Source organism: Andrographis paniculata, unplaced genomic scaffold, assembly GCF_009805555.1.
Source record: "Andrographis paniculata isolate CXL003 unplaced genomic scaffold, ASM980555v1 Contig53END, whole genome shotgun sequence".
Classification (NCBI taxonomy): Eukaryota; Viridiplantae; Streptophyta; class Magnoliopsida; order Lamiales; family Acanthaceae; genus Andrographis; species Andrographis paniculata.
In genome coordinates, this window is record NW_026137588.1 from 1,426,169 (window position 1) to 1,449,199 (window position 23,031).

General features: G+C 31.7%; 2 protein-coding genes and 1 long non-coding RNA gene across 4 annotated transcripts; 2 read left to right on the forward strand and 1 right to left on the reverse strand.

The window, feature by feature from the left end:
* Positions 1–1,550: 1,550 nt before the first annotated feature.
* LOC127255154 (cytochrome P450 703A2) lies at positions 1,551–3,148 on the forward strand. The gene has a single exon (XM_051280547.1). The coding sequence runs from the start codon at positions 1,551–1,553 to the stop codon at positions 3,144–3,146; it is 1,596 nt and encodes a 531-aa protein (XP_051136504.1). The 3' UTR covers positions 3,147–3,148.
* Positions 3,149–8,837: 5,689 nt separating this feature from the next.
* Positions 8,838–10,064, reverse strand: LOC127255307 (uncharacterized). Its single transcript, XR_007839602.1, has 3 exons — positions 9,963–10,064; positions 9,387–9,537; positions 8,838–9,310 (listed from the first exon to the last, which is right to left on the reverse strand). It is a non-coding gene; the product is annotated as an uncharacterized LOC127255307 (long non-coding RNA).
* A 6,341-nt stretch (positions 10,065–16,405) lies between these two features.
* LOC127255277 (pentatricopeptide repeat-containing protein At1g74750-like) lies at positions 16,406–20,586 on the forward strand. Of its 2 annotated transcripts, none has more exons than XM_051280750.1 (2): positions 16,406–16,491; positions 17,889–20,586. In XM_051280750.1, the coding sequence occupies exon 2, from the start codon at positions 17,892–17,894 to the stop codon at positions 20,463–20,465; it is 2,574 nt and encodes an 857-aa protein (XP_051136707.1). In that variant the 5' UTR covers positions 16,406–16,491; positions 17,889–17,891; the 3' UTR covers positions 20,466–20,586. The 2 variants fall into 2 exon arrangements, with proteins under 2 accessions (XP_051136707.1, XP_051136706.1); XM_051280749.1 differs by having other exon boundaries at positions 16,416–16,568.
* The last annotated feature ends 2,445 nt before the right edge of the window (positions 20,587–23,031 follow it).

A 23,031-nucleotide genomic window follows, 5' to 3' on the forward strand; every position in this document is an offset into this window, starting at 1 on the left:
CAATTGTTTACAGTCATTTTATATATATATATATATTAGAATAAATATTATTTATTCAAATATTTACAATTTAAAACTATAATAAATCTACTCAAGAAATCAAACATCCGTTAATATTCTCTTTAAATATTTAAAAATTGTATAATATAATACTCTCCCTTAAAAAATTGTACTTCCTCCGTCCAACATATTTTGTCAACTTTTTTCTTTTCATCCTTCATATAATTAGTCTTTTTTAAAAAAATATGTAATTATACACTTTAATCACATTTTAAATTATACACTTTAGTTGTATTTTAAAATTCATAGTTTATAATTTTTTTATTTTAAATAAACTATCTATAATTATTTTTATTAAATATAATTATTTTTACTAATACATTTTTTAGTTACTTACTCATTACACAATACTTAATACTTCGTGCTCCAACTAAAATTTACAAATTAACTGAGACGGTTAATAACAACATTTTTTACAGTATGTACAACATATTAGTATAATATTTCATGCAATATATTATATAACCGTTCATATAATTTATTTGTATATATAATTGCGATTAAAAATGAGAGTTTGCAATCTAAATACAAGTACAGAAGAGGTCGAAAAATAATCTCGAATACATACCTGACTCTAATAACATCATACAGTACTCGGAGGACATCGTTGCTCTATCGTATGTTACAATAATGAGAAAAAAACAAAACACATAGGGGATATGCCATAAAATTTAATTGTAATTTTATAGTTCAACATTTTTTTTTTTATTTTATACCATATCTAAATATTAAGATTTAAAAAATTTTAATATGTACAATAAAATACACATCGTATACAGCAATATAAGCCATCTTATATTTATCTGTTTACATCATTTTTGTCAAATAAAGACATCTTTTAATATATATTTTTTGAAACATGATTTTTATACACTCATTTCGTACACCTAAAAAAGTAATGGTTATTGACTATTTATTCTTCCTTTCTTTAAAATACAAAACAAACAATCAGGATTAACATCTCAAATGCTAAAAATTATAAAATGCAAAATTATCCATAACTCCCATGGAATTTCAAAATTTAGAATTATATGACACTTCCTTATATTTTAAAAACATTGTATAGAACCTACCGTTATGAAAAAATATATATAAATTTGCTCATCAAACAAAAAAATATTCCATCCGTCCCAAAACTATAGTCTGAATTGTGTTTGGCACGAAATATAATGAATGTTATATTATATAGGTAGTGGATAAAAAATACGGATAAATTTTCTTTTTTGTCCTTATAAATATATTAGTGTAAAATATTTTTAAATCTTTTTAAAATATTTTTTTATTAAAAAAGTAAAAATAAAATAGTACAAAATCCAAAAAGAATATGAAATAAATGTCATGCAAGAAATATGGTCAAGAGAAGAATGAAGGGTGCCAAGATAGTGGGACTTCTACTCATTCTTGCAACCCACTTAATATTAACCTACCCATCAAATTTAATACCTATAAATAAAAACACTATGCACTAATTGAATAATGTAATGTCAATAATGCTGTCTTCTCTCCAAGTATTGATCTTAAGCTATGCCTCGTGTGTAGTTGTTTCCTATTATATCATTCTCAAACTTATAGGTTCCTGGATTTCTTCTTCTAACCAAAATAATAATAATAAAATTTTACTACAACTCCCTCCGGGCCCGCCCAAGTGGCCCATCTTCGGAAACCTTCTCCAATTGGGCCCACTCCCACATAGAGATTTTGCGGCATTATCAGAGAAATACGGGCCTATAGTTTACCTCCAACTGGGCCGGGTCCACGCAATCACAACCAACGATCCAGATGCAATCCGCGAGATCCTACGGCAGCAAGACGACGTCTTCGCATCGCGGCCGCGAACCCTCGCCGCCGAGCGGCTCGCGTACGGCTGCGGCGACGTGGCGCTGGCGCCGCTCGGCCCAAAGTGGAAGCGGCTCCGGCGGATCTGTATGGAGCATTTGCTGACGACGAAGCGGCTGGAGTCGTTCACGCGCCACCGTGCGGAGGAGGCGGATCACCTCGTCAAGGACGTCGCGGCGCGGAGCGGGGAAGCCATTAATTTGAGAGAGGTTCTCGGAGCATTCTCCATGAATAACGTGACGAGAATGCTGCTCGGGAAACAGTATTTCGGGGCGGAGGCGGCGGGGCCGCAGGAAGCCATGGAATTTATGCATATTACGCACGAATTGTTCTGGCTGCTAGGGCTTATTTACGTCGGCGATTATTTGCCAGTTTGGCGATGGATCGATCCGTTCGGGTGCGAGAAGAGGATGAAGGAAGTCGAGAAAAGAGTGGACGATTTCCATACCAAAATAATCGAAGAACACCGAAGAAGAAGGAATCAAAATCAAAACCGAAATCGTACCTGTAATGGCGAATCGGACGAGACTGAAACGGATTTCGTCGACGTGCTGCTGTCATTGCCCGGAGAAGATGGAAAGGCTCACATGGAGGACGTGGAAATCAAAGCCCTAATCCAGGACATGATCGCGGCGGCGACGGACACTTCGGCGGTGACGAACGAGTGGGCGATGGCGGAGGTTATAAAAAACTCTAACGTCCTGCGGAAGGTTCAAGAAGAATTGGATTCGGTGGTCGGCCCGACCCGGATGGTTAGCGAATCGGATCTGGTCCACCTGAACTACCTCCGGTGCGTGGTCCGGGAGACTTTCCGGATGCATCCGGCCGGGCCGTTTCTGATCCCGCACGAGTCGGTCCGGGCCACCACGATCAACGGCTATTATATTCCGGCGGGGACACGTGTCTTCATCAACACGCACGCGCTGGGCAGGAATACCAAGATTTGGGATGACGTGGACGAGTTTAAGCCGGAGAGGCATTTGGTCGGCGCGGGCGGGCGAGTGGAGATTAGCCACGGCTCGGATTTTAAGATATTGCCCTTTAGCGCCGGGAAAAGGAAGTGCCCTGGCGCGCCGCTTGGGGTTACGCTGGTGCTTATGGCTCTGGCAAGGCTCTTCCACGGCTTCGACTGGGGCCCACCGCATGGAGAGGATATTGATACTAGAGAGGTGTATGGTATGACTATGCCAAAGGCCCAACCCCTATTTGCTGTAGCCACTCCAAGATTTCCACCCAACTTCTACAATTGATTACTTCATCTTTCATTTAAAAGTTTTTTTTTTTTTTTTTAACTGTTATAAAAATATATATGTTTTTTTTTAAGTAAAACATTATATCTATTTTTTAAAATTTTTATCATACAATATTAAAAAAGAAAAAAAGAAAAGTATATCTAGTATTTGGATTTGGCAAGAGGATACAATTGCAATCGGACAATGATAAACGAAGAGCGTGAGAGTATGTGTATGTATCGAATAAATGAACGTAGCATAGAGGAGTAGCGCGCATAACCCAGCACATATAATATTAGGGTTTAAATCATCAAAACACAAATAAAAAAGGTTTTTTTTTTTTTTTCTTTTGTTTCAATATTTTTTATTATATAATAATTATCATATTTTTTATAAAAATAAATTAATTTTTATAAAATATATATTTAAATCATTAATTAATTTATTTTTTTTAAAAAAGAACTCTAACGCATAAAATATAATGACAACCGATCTTGTAGGATCCCAATAAATGTTCCATTGAAATGAATTGCCATGCATGCAAAATTTAAAAAATACAACGTAAAAGGATTTGTTTGTGGATTTTTGTACCAAATTTTTGTTGTTTATGAAATTTTTTAAAAAGATATATTCCCTCTGTCGAATACAATAGGGACATTTGGGATGAGTAAGAGAATTAAGGAATAATAACATTATATTGATAATTGGTACAAAATGTTTCTAAAAGATCAAAATATCCTTACTTTATATAATTATTGTAAAAAAATGAGAATAATTTTGTAAAAGATAGAGGTTGGTTACTAAAAAATGAAATGAATATTGTTTTAAGATTGACGAAAATAACAAAATGAAACTATTATTTTTAGACGTAAGGAGTATATCATATCAATTATTTTTTTATATTATAAAAATTATTTTTTATAATCAAAATATCAAATTAATAATTATTTATATATTAAATAATTAATTTAATTAAAAATTTGTATATTTAAAAACTCAAACTCAACTCCAGAGTCCAATTCCAAAGTTTAGAATCCATACAAGGACACTTATTTGCACCAAACTCTTTAAATTTAATTATTTGGATTTTATATTTTTTGAAATAAAAAATATTTTTTCTTCTCGCAAAATATTCTATCAAATATTATTTTAATATTAAATTCGAACTAATTTTTTTTCAAATCAAATCTAAATAAACACAGGGTATGCATGTCATAACTACATGTATTAAGTCTCACTGGCAGCGATGAATGTCTTGATGGCGTCAGTTTGCCTCAAGCCAGCAAAAACTAAAACTGCTAAGGAGCGGCGCCAAATTACGTGAGCCCTAAACCGATCCTTCAGAAGCACCTCAGGACATACTTTCATAATTTTGATCAATAGCGCCATGGGTAAGCTTTAGAACATGCTCGTAACATGAAAAGCCAACACACCTGCAAATCACCATTGTAAGAGGAAGAATTTCAGAAGTTCTTTGAAACACTTTCAGATTTTGATTAAGTGGTAATTGGTAAGTTCCAGATCTTGAATTGGTATAGTAGTTGATGTGATTTAAATAGGTGTTGACGTGATATTTTGAATGTAAAATTGACTTTTAGTATAATATAAAAAATAAAAAATAATTATTTGATTTGATATTTTTTAGAGGAAAATTTTTCATGAATAGTGGATTTTTTAAGGTAAATTATATATCTCTCACATGTGTTTTAGTTTTTTAGCATAAAATCCCTTATGATAAAAATATTAGTTTGAATCATTTTATGTTAAAAAGTAAGGGCACATGCCCCCTACCTAACAAAAAAATATAACGTTGTTTATAATAAATGTGGTTGGACCGTTATACCCCTAGGTTTAACTAAATAATTTTTTTTCTTAAATTTACTATGATTCGTTCTTTCATTCCTCTCTAAACCCTCTCTCCCAATTTCTCTCGAGCTAATATTCATCCGCCATCCGCCACCGCCATCTGCTGGAGAAATTTCACCCCATTTGAGTTGGCGTTTCTTAATCTCCCCAATTTTTCTCGTTCGGCACCTGATTTGTAGCTCGCAGGTAAGAATCACCAGCATGAGTTTTTTTTTTTTTTATGTGAAACTTTATAGAAATTATGGATTTGTGGTTCGATTTTGAGTAGAGTTTAAGTTCTTTAACGCTGTTGTTATGATTTTCTTAGTCTTTGGTATTGCAATTTGTGGTTCCATTTTGGTCTTTGTTGCGATTTTCTTAGTATTTGGTGTTGCGATTTGTGGTTCGATTTTGAGTAAGATTTGAGTTTTTTAGCCATTGATTTGTAGTGACAAATTTGAGGATTTTTCTGCATTGTTTGCAGTATTTGATTTGGTCTTGGATGCCCCTTGGATTATTGATATTTTGGAACTTCTTTGCATTTTTTGCGTTAGTTGGAAGGTGTTTGTAGGAACCATGAAACTTATTTGTCGAATTCGTTCAAATGTTCTAAATTGAAAAAAAAAATTATTTATTTTATACATGCATGGGAAACAATGTTAATGCGATGAATAGGAAGACGAACATGAGAATGACGATATAACAATGGGTGATGGGGTGCTAGAGCGCGTCAATCAAGAAGATCCTATTAGTGATTTAATGGGACATGGATGGGTCAGTGTTAGAGAGGATGGGATTACGGAGAGAATGAATACAACACCCAAGCAGAATTTAGGGGCATAAAGTTGTGATGATGAATGCTCAGAACCTTCTGACTTTAATGACAGTGACTTGGAGAAGGTTGCCGAGGAGGAGGATGCCGACGAGTCAGACAATCCCTCTTTTATGTACGATGAATTTGATGGTCCGGATGATGATGATGACATCTTCACAGAGCATGCACAAGAACCACAGGATAAGCGAACCAAAATTAAAATGTTGTTGAGGAGTGTGCATTCTTTTAGGAGATAAAGGAGAAAACGTAATCGAGAAGAAAAACATCACAAGAAATCAAACGTGGAAATATAGGGGAAAAAATGGTACAATGATGCAAGCTTAGATTGCGATCTTGAAGGAGGAAGAATGTCAGACGAGAAAAATACATTGTCTAAGTATGGTGAGTGAGACAAATCTATGGAGATGAGAAGTAATGATCTTTCCATAGATATGAAGTTCCCATCGCGGGGAAAGTTTAAGGAGATTCTGAAGGATTGGGCGGTTTGTAAAGGTTGGACTTGAGATACCCGAAGATGAAAAAACATGTGGTTACCGCTGTTTGCAAAAAGAGTTGTGATTGTTCTTTAAGGGCATTATCTGTAATCCGAGGTCAAATATTTCATATAAAGAAATTGAAAGGAAAACACACGTGCGCACATATGACAACGAACTCCTGGGCAGATTTTAGGTACTTTTATCTATTTTATATTGCATTATAATTTCCCTTTGTCTATATCTTATGTGATCTTGTTTTTCATCATCTTACATCTTTAAATTTAACTATTTTTTATTCAAGAAATGCTTCAATAGTAGTCTTTGTATTGGAGTAAATCATATGTGCTATTTAAATAATGTGATATATATTGTTGATCTTAGCTTGGACTTTTAAATTTGTTCAATAATGCTGGAAAAATATTGTGCTCTTTAAATTTAGAATTGAATATATTTAGGTATGTTTCAACAGACAACCTATGTAACATATTTAGTCTCTGCTGTTTTTTTTTTTTTTTTTTTCAATTTGAAAACATAATAGATTTTTCGGCAATACTTATCTCCTTGTTACATTAACTATTGATTATTATCTTACGATAATATTGCTAATCATGCTGCTATTTTTTCATAGGTACTTGAGGAAAATGATTTTAAAGTATATAAGAAATAACCCCGCGGAGACCATTGAATCTTTAACACGCAAGATCAGGTGAGATGTGGATGTAGAGTCAGTAAGATTGTACGACTACTGGCACACTATTGTGAAGCACAATCCATCAAGCTTATGATTTAACAACACCGGTACTGCAGAGGATGTATTTTTGTTTGAAATCGTTGAATGATGGATTCCGTAAAGGATGTAGGCCACTAGTTGGATTAGATGGTTGCTTCCTCAAATGAATGTATAAGGGACAACTTTTGTCAGCGGTTGGAATGGATGGTAATGACAATATTTACCCGATAGCAATGACATACATAGAGATTGAGAGGTTTGGCAACTGGGATTGGTTTTTAAATTTGTTGTTGAGAGATTTGGGTGAACCTTGAATGGGGGCTTGGGCCTTTATAGGTGATCGACAAAAAGAATTAGTTGAGGCTGTTGGAAAGCATTCCCCGAACACTGAGCATCGAGTCTATGCCACATGTATAATAACTTCAAGAGTAAGTACAAATGTATGGAGTTAAAAATGTTGTTTTGTAAAGCAGCTTCAACTTATAATGCAAACGAGCATAAACTTGCGATGAAAGAGATTTTAAAGGTTGATTCGAAGGTTGGTGATTCAAAGTGTGCGTTTGAATGGTTGGCGGAGATTTCAGAACATCAATGGGCTTGAGCGTATTTGGCTATATTTCTTATTGTGTTATAATATTACATGTATTTCTTAATATTCATTTATAAATACAGCGCAACAAAACTCGAAGAAAGGGAAATTTGCCTATTGAGCAGCAAAATAGGTACTCCACTTGTTTACATTATAATTATATATGTCAAATGACATGCTTCTAAAATTATAAATTGTGCAGAACAGCAACATGACCAAACTTCGAGCGCAAATAATCTTGAAAGCGAAACGAATATAAAATCGCAAGATCAGACCAATACTACTTCAGTTCCAGCCGCTGCCCAGGTATTTTATTATTTTTATTCAATAGTAGTGAACTAAAATATATCAATAAATAAAGGAAACATGATGATTGCATCTTCTCTAGCATGCTCATTTCAAACCACCATTGAAGCGAAAAAAAAAATGCAATAAAAAAATAAAGGTACAACTTTTGAACAACGGAAGAGCGGCTTGACACGAATTGGTGGGACCTCATCGAATGCAAGAGCATCCTCATTCACTACTCAGCTCCATAATGTAAGATTCTTATACAAACCGAGAACCACGACATGTTCGTCAAACCAAAATGGCAACATGGGTTCGGCGCAAAGTTGTTGAAAGACTTATCTTCTGAAATGATGTGTGATGGGTTGGGATTCAAGTTTGATGTAATTATGGTTTAATTTTTGGGGTCTGTAACTATGCGGTGTTTTGGTCCACTTTCTCATAGAGTCTATGATGTTTATGAAATCATTGTTTACTTTTTGGAGTATGCCTGCGCGTTGCCTTTTATGGGTTATTATGCCATCCTTTTTTGTCTAATGTTGGATTCTACCAATGAATTTCTTATGCTTATCTTACTTTTCAACTGGTTAGAATTTATTATGTGTTTTGTTTGCTAATTTTATGGATTTCAATTTTATTAAAGGAATGAATGTCATTGTTGCTACAAGTATTGCTTTCATTATTGTCATTCATTTTTGTTGTTAATGCACAAGAATAAACACCAGCACTTAGTAGGCATACAGGCAACTTGTAGCGGTTGGATATTATATTACTATGATAAGACTAATACATTATTCTTGTTTGTCTAATAATTAAAAAAACAAACCTTGGTAACCAGATTCATGTAGACATGGATTAAAAATTACTTATCAATCATCAAGGCAAGCAAATGCCTGGCAATGCAATTTGGCTAACTAGCCGACAAAAACATAGTCAACAAAACAAATTCATTACAAATGAATAGACTAGAAAAATACATAACTTCATTTTTAACATAGCCAAAATGTTCATAAAATCAACCAACTAAGGTCATCGAAAACTTCGATAACTCTACCATAACAAACAACATACAACTTCTAATACAACATATAACATACGACTACATACCTTTCATTACTTCAAACAACTAATACGAAATAAAACGTACGGCCACATGTCCTAGGATAATGTAACAACTTGATCATATCATCCGCATTACAGTTCAACTTAATCAATACAACACATCCAATTATTACAATAGCAATTAGGATAGACATCTATCTTTTTTCAAAGCGACGCAACTTATTATTCGATTCTTCACATAGTTTGATCAACCGTGCAATATCTTCAACTTCAGGTACTTCCAAATTGAGGATATTCATCCTCGAAACCACTTCAAATTTATCAAACTCATCGACTTTGTGCGAGCTTCCTTAATTCCTTAATGGTGGATTCAAAAGTTTCAATCGACAAAAAAAATTACATCTTCCGAGTTTACAGTTACAAAACAATTTACCTTTAGTATCTTTTGTAGACCCAACGACTTTTATAGAAGCATATCATCCGCATCGACAAAACGGATTCTTATATCTCAAATCCAATTTCCCATTGGTGCTTCTATGCTTCACCTTTGATGAACTACTAGACATAGCTACTTTAATCGAAGTCTGCGGCAGTTATGAAAATCATTTAGCAAATCACAAGTGAAAACAGATCATTTACTACTTTTATCTAAGGCAACCACATTACTGCTTCGATAAACTTTTCTTAAAATGCAAATTAGAAAATACAAAATTATTCATAAAAAGAATTACTGCAATGTGTTTCCAAAATCCACAAAACCTTACATCTTCATAATCAAATACAAATCAATAACACAAGAAGCAATTGGAACTCTAATACCGAATTAACTAATTTCAAGCAAATTTAACATGAAAATCATACGAAATCCACCAATATTTGCATTCCCACATAAAAATTCTCAAATCGATTTCCTCAACTCGACGCAATCACAAAACTTAAATCACAAACAAAAACTTAGATTCAACTAGTACTTGAAGTTTGGATTTAAAAATGAAAAGTTTCCTCTTACTTTGTATTGTCCTCCGTCGCCGATTTTGGAGGAGTCGTCCGTCGTCGCTGGTCAGTCGAGATGAAGCACAACCCTAATCTCGGTCTCAACCTCAGATATTTTAAGAGTACAAAGCGAGGGCATATTAGTCATTTCATGAAGCACACATCTAAATTTATCGACTTATACTCGCCACTACAAAAAAGTTAAAATTTAGCTACAAAAAAAATTCATAGCAAAATATAAGAATTCATAGCAAAAAGGTTTTCGCAACGAAAGTTATTTTGTCACCTATACCGCGTTAGTAAAGATTTTTTATGACAAATATGACCTTCGTAGCAAAAAGTAAGTTTTTTTGCAATGAAACTTAAAAAAAGAGATATAGCTACGAAAATATGATTTTGTAGCTAAAGCTCTTTTGCGATAAAATTAAAATTCATAAAAAAAGAGTTTTAGCAACAAAATATATATAATTTTTTTAACCAAATGGTTTTAGCTATGAAAAATAATTTTGTAGCTAAAATATTTTGCTATGAAATTAGAATTTTCTAGCAAAAATATTTTAGCGACGAAATTAATTTTATAATATATAATTTATTTTTAGCGATGAAATTTATTTTAGAGATGAAATTTATTTTTATTGTTAAATAACACATTTTAACTACAAAAATATTTTGTAGTTAAAAACATTGTAACTAATTAGATAATTTTTTGTAGTGCGCATACAGAATGCGTGATTTCTAATAGCCGTTAGTTAACAAAAATTGAGAGTTTTGCACTAAATTATAAAAAGCACAGATATGTTTGATGTAATTTTAAAAATATAAAGAATTTCTCTCTTTTAAAGTAAAATACAGGAATGAATAATGGACTTTAACCGGATGTTTTTTGAAAAATTCCATAAACAAATACACCCTATAATAAATCTAATAGCATATCTCTTATTTAAAAATATATATATATATTTACAAATTGTGTAAAGTGTACGTTGATTTGTTTAATTAATAGCATAATATAAATAAAAATATATAATATTTTTACCAAATATTATGCTTATAAAATTAATGCAATTAATATTTTTTTTATTAAGATATTAAAACTTTTTTTTAATAATATATCTTTTCTATAATCAAAATTTATAAAGTATGCCTAATAAACTAAAATGTATCATTATAATATATATGATATACATATATATATATATACACTAGCTAGCCCGAGTTCGTGCCCTTAATGTTTTAGATGATACGATTTTTTATAAATATTATATATAATATATATTAATTTTTTTTATTTATCTATAAAAATTAATTGTTCAATACAAATTATTATATTTTATATTATTAATATAATTTTTTATATTTAATATATAAAAAATTATATTTATACAAAAACACAACCCATAATAATATTTTCATTTTTATTTTCCTAGTGTGTATATAAATGTTTGTGTGTGTCGTGTTATCTTGTTGCCCAAGACATCAACATGGGTTAGTTTATTATTTATTATTCATATGATAGTGTCTATATGGGGCCTGCAATGCAATTCACGAATCACGTGAGTGTCACGGGAAACAAAGGCCAAACTTGATACCGACCGACGTGGCATTCTAGAATCTTAGTAAATACTTGTGCCATAAAATTGTACACGTTGCATTATTTCCTAAATAAAATAAAACTCCTTATTTTTTACCTTAGATATTTTTCCCCACTTCTATTAAATAAAAATTAAAAAGATAAAAAAAAAAAAAAAAAATGAAAAATCACACTTAACAACGAATATAGTCGACATCCAACTATGATGCGTAGAGACCCACAAATTTAATTCAATGAAAAGACTAAGTTATATAAGTTTGTATGGCAATATTTAAAAAATACGTCTTTCATTATTGATTGAGTAGGATGGACCGGTAGAGCTGTTAAACGAATCGAGCCGTTTGTGAATTCGACTCGATTCAGCTCGGTTAAAACTCGTTCGTGAATGTTAACGAGTTGAGCCAAATAACATAAACAGGCTCGTTTGATTAATGAATGAGCCCGAGCTTTATTCACGAACGATTCGTTTAAATGATATATTTATTATAAATATTATATATACAAATAAAATTATAATTTATAAATAAATAAAATATTAATTTAAAATACATAAATAAAATCATTTTAAATTTTCTTTATAATTTATATATAAATTTTAAAAAATAAGACAAACGAGCTCAAACGAGCTTAATCGAGCCTAAACGAGCCGAACACGAACACGAGTTCAAACAACAAAAATTCTTAACGAGCTAAGCTCGAACACTACGAACGAGCTCGAAAGCTTAACGAACGAACACGAGCCTTGTTCGCGAACGTTAACGAATACTTAAAATTTTGCTCGACTCGGATCGTTAACAGCTTTAGGAGTGGACAACAAGTTTGGCTAAGCATTGAATTTTTTATGACATGTTATCATTTGTCAAATATTATGACACAATACTCATAGAAAATTACATATGAAAGTACGAAGTGAGTGTCGATTTAAATAAAACATGTATTAAGACAATAGTAGTTTTTAGGACCCAAAATGAAAATAAACATGAGAACAAATGAGATGTAGAGTGTTCTCGTTTCAATAATAGTGTCTAAGCATACGCTGTAGCGAAATAGTTCATAACGCAGTTTAGTACTAGTATGTCCGGCAATGTTAAAAATAAAAAAAAAAATTTAACACAAAAACTATTTTTGCCATATGCAATAACATATTTTAAAAATGGTCAGGTCCTGAATTCGGTAAATTGACTATTTTTATTCATGTAGATGATTGCTAGAATTCTTATTAAGAAAATTCAAAATTTTTGAAAGATTTCATAAAATAAAATAATTAATAAATATTTATTTATTTGATTTTTCTTAAAATCAAATTTTGGTGAATAAAAAATAAATGAGTTAAATGGTAAAATGCAATTATATATATATATATATATATTATACCATATTAGTATTAATATTGGACCGGAAGAGTGAGCTCATACGGTATGATAAAAATAAATTAAAAAATAATTAAAAAAAAAAACCATAAATTTCATCATATTTGTGATTTCTTAATTTATATTGTTATTTTAATTAAAAAAATCTTTATATATATATAATCTATTACTATTATTTTTTTTACTTCCTCTGGATAAATTGTTACATTACTGTTGATACGAGCATTTAGGTAATGTACAATTAGTAAATAATTAAGAAGTGTATTGTTAAAAATAATTATGATATAATGAAAATAATTATACATTAAGATTAAGTTAACTACATAATATAATTAAGATTAAGAAAATTATAATTTATGAAATTTAAAATGTATAATTATATATTTTTTAAAAAAATGACAAATTATATGAGACGGACGAAAGTAAAAAATATGAACAATGTATGAATTACTAATTATGATGAATTTCTTAATTATAATGATCTTATTTTGTTGAACTCCCAATTAAAAAAATTATTTCAATCGGTGGAATGAAAAAAATTATAAATAATTCTAATCTTAGACTTTTGAAAAATAATTCTCTCTTCAAATATGATTTTTTTTTTTTTACAATATTAAATATTTATCTTCTTATTTTTATTTTTATTTTTTTTATCAATTATCTTGTTCTCACCTTATTTGTCCGGAGTCTTTCGACAATAGTGCTCCTTCGCCGTTTTACTTTCGGGAGCATTTTTTCATTTTAATTTATATTAATTCATCATATTTTTTTTTTTACTGATTTTGGATGTGTTTGTTTGGGGGATTGAATTTTAATTCACTATTCATCTCATTTTTCATCTTCAAAAGTATCAAATCAAACATTTATTTTTCATTTTTTATATTATACTAAAAATTAATTTTATATTCAAAGCATCACATCATACAACTATTCAAATTCAAAATTTTTACTATTCAAATCTCAACTCAAAATACAAAACCCCAAACAAAAATAATATAATTCTATCTCGTATTGTTTAATAAATTAATTAATACTTTTATTTATTATTATTGTATTTCATTATCACACTCATCTATAATTTCCAATTTGTTTGGGGGATTTTCCCCAACTTTATTATTCATTTAATTTTTTTTTTCTCCAAAATATCAAATCATAACACCTAATTTTTTATTTTTTATATTATACTAAAAATCAATTTTACATTCAAAACATCGCATCAACACCTATTTATATCATATCATACAATTATTCACATTCAAAATTTTTACTATTCAAATCTCAATCCAAAATCCAATCCCCCAAACAATCACACCAAAATTTACAAAATAGTCTAAATGTTCTAGATTAATTGATCAAATAGTTTTAATGTTCTAAAATATTTTATTAAGATGTTTGAGTTTGAGAAAAATTGGTTATAATTTAATATTAAAATAATATTTGATATAATATTTCGTGAGGAAAAAATATATATATTTTTTAAACAAAATCCAAATAGTTTAATTTGGAGAAACTTGGCAAAATTACACACAATATTAACACTAGTATATTTATTATTATACATTTTTTATTTTATAATAAAAATAATTTTAGTAAATATTAGTTATTAAAGAGTAAACTGTTTTTTTAGTCCCGTAACTGGACCTCCTTATCATTTTAGTCCCGTAAGTGGAGCCTGTCGCAAACTAGTCTCATAAGTGAAAAATTTTCGCTGTTTTAGTCCTCCGGCGCCGGAGATGCCCGCGTGGCTCGCCAAAGGTGACGTGTCCGCCAGGTGTCCCGCCAGGTCAGCGACACCTGGCGGACACGTAGATTTATTTATTTTTTTCAATTTTTTTTTATTTTTTTTTAAATTAAATCAAATTAAAAAATAAAAAATATCTAAATAAAATTTAAAATAAATTAAAAATAAGTTTTAAAAAAATTTAATAAAATAAAAAATAAATAAAAAAATCCACGTATCCGTCAGGTCAGCGCCAGGTGTCGTTGATCTGGCGGACACGTCACCTCCGCGCGAGCCACGCAAGCGTCTCCGGCGCCGGAGGACTAAAACAGCGAAAATTTTTCACTTATGGGACTAGTTTGCGACAGACTCCACTTACGGGACTAAAATGATAAGGGAGTCCAGTTACGGGACTAAAAAGACAGTTTACCCGTTATTAAATTAAAGATTAATCTAACAGCTTAAACTAAATAAGTTGTATTGCATAACTCTTATTGATAATCATTTCTAATTTACAAATGGAACCACATAAGAGCTGACATATGTATTGTTTCAACTAAAATAAATGTTAAATGTGGATGCTATTGTTTTGTTCCTTTGATAAACTTAAAACTGTTATGTAAAATATAAAAATATTATTTTATTTTATTTTATTTTAATGATGTGAGAGTTCGCAACACACTACCATCAGTTAATTTTTACTAGACTATAAAAATACTATGTTGATAATATAATAAATAATATATTTATTATACTCTCACGTTCATTCAAATCTATATCCATTTTTTTTTCGGATTGTCATAAAAAAGAATATTTTCATTTTTTTTAAGTAAAAAATCATTCAATTTTTGTACTATTTTTACTATAAAATGAAAAATTAATAATTATTACTCACTTTTATTAAAACTCGTGTTCGGTCAAATAAGTATGCATTTGCATGATGGAGGAAATAGTATTTTTTAATAATTTTTTTGGGAGTTATGTTAATAAAAGAAAATAATTGAAAAAATAAACATGTGATTTATGTAAAAAATAAATATATAACCTTGATATATAAGTATATTTTTAATTTGATTTAATATTATTATATTCTATAAAAATATACAATCTTAAGGGTGTGTTTGTTTTGGAAAAATTTGGGTTTGGTTTTTTGTTTTTATTTGAATTTTGAAATGAGTTTGAATTTTAATTTTTTTTTGGATTTGGATTTGATTGGAGTTTGAAAATTTTTTATGTTTATTGATTCGATGGATATGAATATATTAATATAAATGTATATTTATTTGTATAATTTAATTATAAATTTATATTATATATATATATTTTTTAAAATTTTTATTTATTTGTATTATAAAAAAATTTATTCTCTACAAAATGACATATATATTGTATATATTTTATTAAATTATAATTACTATAATTTTTTTATATTTATTAAATTTATATTGTATTTTTTAATTTTTTCTTTTTTATTTTTGTAAATTTTAAGATTATTTTATACATTTTACTTTAAAAGATTTTTTAATATAGTTAAATTATGTTAATAATATTATTATAATAGTAAATTACGTATAATATTTATAATACTAAAGTTAATAGAAAAAAAAAACCATTAATTCGATTAAAATAACAAATACTACTGCATTAATTAATTACTCCATCATAAAAATAAAATAAAATAAAATAAAAAAGAAAAACAAAATGGCGGTGAGGTGCACGCTCCCCACTTTGGTTGGAAACTCAGAAATAGGTATGTTGACATAAAATAGAATGCCCAAAGCATAGCATAGCATATACACGCAGCAGCAGCCGCCGCCATCATCAACCCTTGCTCACCTCTCTGCATCTTCTTTCAATCAATTTGGTACCTTTTCTTTCTTTTTTGGTCTTATAAATACTTGTATTATCTTTCTCGGCTGCCGGAATTCCGCCATATTTACGGTATTTGTCTCGTTATTTTACTCATTTTCTTTTATTAACTTTGTTTTTTTCAAAAAATTAACCCCACAACCATTTTGAGATGCAAAGAGTTTATGAGTTCTAGTAGATGTTGGATTTGAGTTACACCGGGTGCTGTGGTGCTCGTATAGTGGTTATCGGTTTGTCATTGGATATTTGGTTAGATTCATGTTGTAATTGATTGTCGGTAAAATGACTTTGTTTTTGGGTGTGATCGTAGTTAGTTTTGATTTAGACTTGGGGCTTTTCGTTTACCATTTACCACAAAACTAACTCTCTTTTTATTTGAGGAACTTTTGATTGATTTGTTGGGATATTTTTTTATTTTTTATTTTTTTTGTGTTTAGACTAATAGTTGTTTTTGTGTTTGGATATGAATGAAAATATTGAAATTGAAGACATGTATAGCTTTCAATCGATGTCTCCACTCAGAATTCAAAATAATGGCAATGAACTTGATGTTCATGTACACCTAAAATTGTTTGTTTGTGTTGTTTTGGAAGTAGTAATAAGTTGAATTGAAAATAGTTGATTTATGTTTTAAATGAAATTTTGGTTTTGGGATTCGATGTATGTGATTCTTTATAGAAAAAAGCACACATTTGATCCCTTGTATGCTCAGAGTAATTTTTCAAGGTTTGCTTCGACAAAAGTACTCGAAATCATTTCTATTGATGAGATAATACTTGGGAAGCATACATTGACTAGTTGCTTAAATTTTGTCCCCAAAAATTGCTGAGAACTACTCTTTATCATTTGTTATACTTCTGTATTTCAAGAAAGCTAAACTACACAATGACTATAGCATATCTATGAATGTTATCGTTGCAGTATATGTATCAAAGGCAGGTAGAAATATGGCTGCTGTACGATGTTCCCTTTTCTATTTCCTTTTAGTCTTTAGCGTTGAAAGAATTTGTGTTTATATGTCGAAGAGTAGTCGTGGTTTATGCTTTAGTACATTCTCGCTTGTTGTCAGACTCACTTGGTGTTGCCAAAGATTTATTCATTTTCAGCCTTTGCTTTTGGCTATAGGTTATATATTCACTTAGTTTTTTGTCTATCGATTTTAGCTATTTGTGTGGGTAGATGGATTGCCCTTACGTCCCTTCGCCACAAATAAAAATTACCGTCTAGAAAGAGAGTTTTGGAGTTTTGAAAAATTTCGAGAATAGTAAAACTTTGATCAGATGTTTTTGAAAAAATTACTGTAAATGAATAGTATCAAAAGTTTCAAAAAGAATTTCTGCAAATATATTGGAAGTTAATAGTAACCTTCTATTTGGACTGCTCTTTCTACAGCAAATGTTGCGGTCAAAGCATCTCGGTACATTATCTCAGTCGGCCAGATCCTTTTTCTTAAACGGGTCGAGATGTGCAGCCGATGGAAGTTCGTGCACTTGCTCGGAAGACGAGACTTGTATTTCTAGAAGACCTCTCGGAGCAAATGTTCATAACTCTCGACCATCGGCGTCGTTGCTTCCGAAATCTTCAGTTGAAGTTAGTTCAGCTAATTTGATTCATACCGGGAAAGAAGTAGCTGTTCGGAGACCCGAAAACATTTCCATCGCCGATGGAACCTGCTCGTCGAGCAGAGCCGATCCTGTTCTTAGCAATGTGGATGAATCTGGTGCGAGTAAAATGAGCTGCTCGTCGTCGCCTCCCTTAGCTGACCAGTTTGTTAAGGCGGGCATTGCCGCAGTTGGGCTTCTATCAGATTTAGTAAATTATAAAATCCCGATGACTTCCGGGAGCGCGATGCTCAACCCGTACCCGAACTCGATGGTTGATGGCACGAAGTCAATTTCTAACATCAGATCGGTGAATGTCCGAGCCTCTAAAAAGGATAAGGTAGGCGTAGTACCGTCTGGCGAGCCGGTTTCGGGTTCAAATTCGAATTACTCGAGCGTCTCTTGTGCTACAAAAGGAAGACCTGTTAAATCGGTTCCTTCGACGCCAAAATCGTCAGGAAATGAACCGAACAAGGCACCCGGAAATTGTGTGGAAGCTCATGAAGTCGGCGGCGATCGAAAAAGGTCAGTCCCTCGTCGACCAAGATCTTACCAAAACCGGGCCGCGCCAAATCCATCGGAAGGGAGATTAAGCGTTAAAAACTCTGACGCCCGCTCGACAAGACCGACGGGAGTAATTCCTCGAGCAGCTCCGGTGGCTCGGCAATATTTGAGCGTGAGTTCGGTCGTCGAGCGCGTTTCTCGGATTCTCCATCAGTTCAATTGGGGCAGTGTTACCGAAGAGGCTCTGAAGAATCTCGACTTCTTGCCCGACGCCTTCCAAGCGAACCAAGTCCTCAAGCAGCTCCAAGATTACCGAGTCGCCGTCGGGTTTTTCTATTGGTTGAAACGGCAGCCTGGATTCAAGCACGACGGGCATACGTATACGACGATGGTCGGAATCCTCGGCCGAGCCCGGCAGTTCGGGGCGATCAACAAATTGCTCGGTGAGATGGAGAACGACGGATGCCGGCCGAACGTCGTCACCTACAACCGTCTTATCCACAGCTACGGTAAAGCCAACTACTTGAGCGAAGCTATCGGCGTTTTCGATCAGATGCAGAAGATAGGCTGCGAACCCGATCGCGTGACATACTGTACGTTAATCGACATCCACGCGAAAGCCGGGTTTCTCGACGTGGCGATGGATATGTATCGGAGGATGCAACTAGCCGGGCTGTCGCCGGATACGTTCACTTACAGCGTAATCATCAATTGCCTCGGGAAAGCTGGGCACTTGGCGCCCGCCCACAAGCTGTTCTGTGAGATGGTCGAGCAAGGGTGCACGCCGAACCTCGTGACGTACAACATCATGATTGCGTTACACGCGAAGGCGAGGAATTACCAGAGCGCGTTGCGGGTTTATCGGGACATGCAGAATGCTGGATTTGAGCCGGACAAGGTGACCTACAGTATAATCATGGAGGTTCTCGGACACTGCGGCTTTCTCGACGAAGCCGAGGCTGTTTTTATTGAGATGAAGGAGAAGAATTGGGTTCCCGATGAGCCCGTCTATGGTCTTCTCGTCGATTTGTGGGGGAAAGCCGGGTATATCGATAAGGCGGGGGAGTGGTATCAAGCGATGCTTGCGGCGGGACTACGACCGAACGTCCCGACGTGTAATTCTCTCCTTAGCGCGTATCTGAGGGTCCACCGTCTTCATGATGCCTATGATTTGCTTCGGAGTATGGTCGATTTGGGGATGAACCCGTCGCTGCAGACGTACACGCTTCTTCTCAGTTGCTGCACCGAAGCGAGAGAATCGCTCAACATGTCGTTTTGCTGTCGGTTGATGACGTTGACGGGACACCCGGCGCATACGTTCCTGTCGTCGATGCCATCATCGGCCCCCGATGGGCAAAATGTTCGGGACCACGTTAGCACGTTCCTCGACATGATGCATAGCGAGGATCGGGAGAGTAAACGGGGGCTTGTCGACGCCGTGATCGATTTCTTGCACAAGACGGGTCTGAAGGAGGAGGCCGGGTCGGTGTGGGAAGTCGTCGCGCAGAAGAACGTCTATCCCGACGCCGTCAAGCGGAAAAGCTCGAGCTACTGGCTCATAAACCTGCACGTCATGTCGGACGGGACCGCCGTGACAGCGCTGTCCCGAACCCTCGCGCGGTTTCGTAAGGAAATGCTCGTTTCGGGGGTGTCGCCGTCGCGAATCGATATCGTGACTGGGTGGGGCCGGAGGAGTCGGGTGACGGGAACGTCGCTCGTGAGGCAGGCCGTCGAGGAGCTGCTCAGCGTTTTCCGGTTCCCGTTTTTCATGGAAAACGGGAACTCGGGATGCTTTGTCGGGTGCGGGGAGCCTCTCAACCGGTGGCTGCTGCAGCCGTGTGTCGACCGGATGCACTTGCTGTAGGTTGCCACGGCGAATTTTGGCGGGTTTCGGGTCGGGTTTGGTCGGGTCGGGATGTTGTGTGTGTCTGTATGTTTCTTGTGACTTGGATTGATTTAAGTTTATAAGTGTTGTTATTTGTTAACTGCTTAGCCATTTTTTGATTTGAATGCCTTTGTTTGTTTAAACGACAGATTGTTTGTTTTCCTTTTTCAAAGTTTTGGGATTTTGAAAGTTTGAAAAGAATTAAAAGCTAATATTGATTGATATTTTGTGAAAAAAAAAAAAAAAGTATTTTATGTGATTTTTTAAAGTTAAATGGTGTTAGTCTTTAAAATTGTTGTGTAAACAAAGTATTAGGGTATGTTCTTTTTGTATTTTTTTTCGTATGTATATATTTAAAAAATATTACATATATTCATTATTTTTATATTATATGTATAATTTTATTTATTTTACAAAATAAACACATTCTAGTTTTGACGTCAAGAAAATTTTATATATTACTTTAGTTACGGTGCTGATTTTGTTAAGTTAATCAATCTACTTATATTTATAAAACAATAGGACATATTATCTTCATTTACAAACTCTTATTTAGAATCTTCAATAACTACTGTCTTTCTTTTTTTATATATATTATATAAATTTTACTTTTTTTTACTTTTTTTTATTTATTATTTATAATATATATTTTATAACAAGGGTAAATTTGTCAATTTATAAAAAAAATAATAATTATCTAAAAAAATCGTTCAAATATACTTTAGAATAAAATAAATTAAATTGAGAGAGTATTTTATATCATATTATATAAGTATATTTAACATATTATATGGTTACATGTACCACATTATATAATAAAATGCAACATAATATGTTATGATTGTAGTATAACACAACAATACGAGTTAAATAATAAAAAAATATTTTTTATTTTTTATTTTTAATTCAAATTTGACTATTCATTATTTTTTTAAGCAAATATTAAGTTTGTTCACTCAGTATTTTTCAATAAAATAATTCTTTATAAATATAATTTAAAAAATAAAATATACACAAATTAATATGATATATATCATCCATGAATCAGACTTTGTGAACAAACTGATTATTAATTCTTTAAATTATTATGAACAATATATTTAATTTATATAATTTTGTTGCACTGTGCGAATTTTGTTTCTAATATATTTAATATCTTCTCAATTAATCTGTAGCAGCTAGAAAAGATGTAATTGATCGGTAAATAATTTTATTCAAATAATAAATTTCAATTTTTTCTCTAAAAATATATATGTTCTATTATATATTCCTCTTTATATTATTTTATATTTATAAATTATATACAACTTTATTAATATGTAATAAATATAAAAAAAGAAATTGAGTAGATATAATAATTACTCCCTCCGTCCCAAAAGATTTATTTTGTTTTTCTATTTTCGTTCGTCCTAAAACAATTTTCTTGTTTTCTTATTTAGTAGCCGTGGTCCCCACTTTATAACAAAATTATTCATACTTTTCCATACTATCATGCATTTTAGTCATTTACATTCTATTTTACATTTACTTTCAATTAAATACTATTATTCCTTAATTCTCGTGTTAATTCTCAATAAGGCACCTCTTTTGGGACGGAGGGAGTACATTGGATGTTCTCTTAAAAAAGTTACCTTCAATATAAAATATAATTTTTAATTAACGATACTACTTCTTTCCGTACGGTTAAAAAATGTCATTTACTTTTTAAGTATTAATCTTTTAATATTAATTATTATATCAAGATATAATACAAATTAAAAATAAAATTACAAAAATATTTTAAGTAGTAGTGTCTTATAATAATAAGAAAGACATTTGTAAAAAAAAATATTATACAAATATAAATATTTTTTTAATAATAAGTAGGCAAAATATAAATATGACTTTAGAGACATGAGTATATTTTTCATAACTCACTTAAAAACACTTCAAATTACTTCAAATTGAAACCTAAACAAACACACCCTATATTTGTTTGTGAACACATTAGACTGCACTTTTAATTTCATGTTTTATGTGTTAGGTGGGATGTGATTTGTCCTAATTAGTACATTAATTTATCTGAAAAAATTAATACAACCAATGAGTGTGCTTGTTTTTTATTTGAGAAAAATTATACTCCCTTTTGTTCTTTAGCTTATCTATCAATATATTTTTTATTTTATTTTATTTAAATATCTATTTTTTTTAGTAATTATATTATTTATTTAACATTACAAATATTATTTCAATTTATAATATATTATACAAATACTATTATATTTATATCATACAATACTAATAAAATTAATTTAATATTTTTACTTTTATTTCTACTCCGTTCCAATATTTCCAATATAGTATGATGAAAAAAAAAAAATGACGGTCAATATGTTCAATTTCAATGTATTTATTTTTTATTTTAATAAAAAATATTCTTACATTTTATATAATATTATATACAATATTATAGCAAATATATAAATTTAAAGATAAAATTATTTTTTTATCTTTATATTATACTATTACTTATAAAATATTAATTATTATTTATGTCATGTAAAAA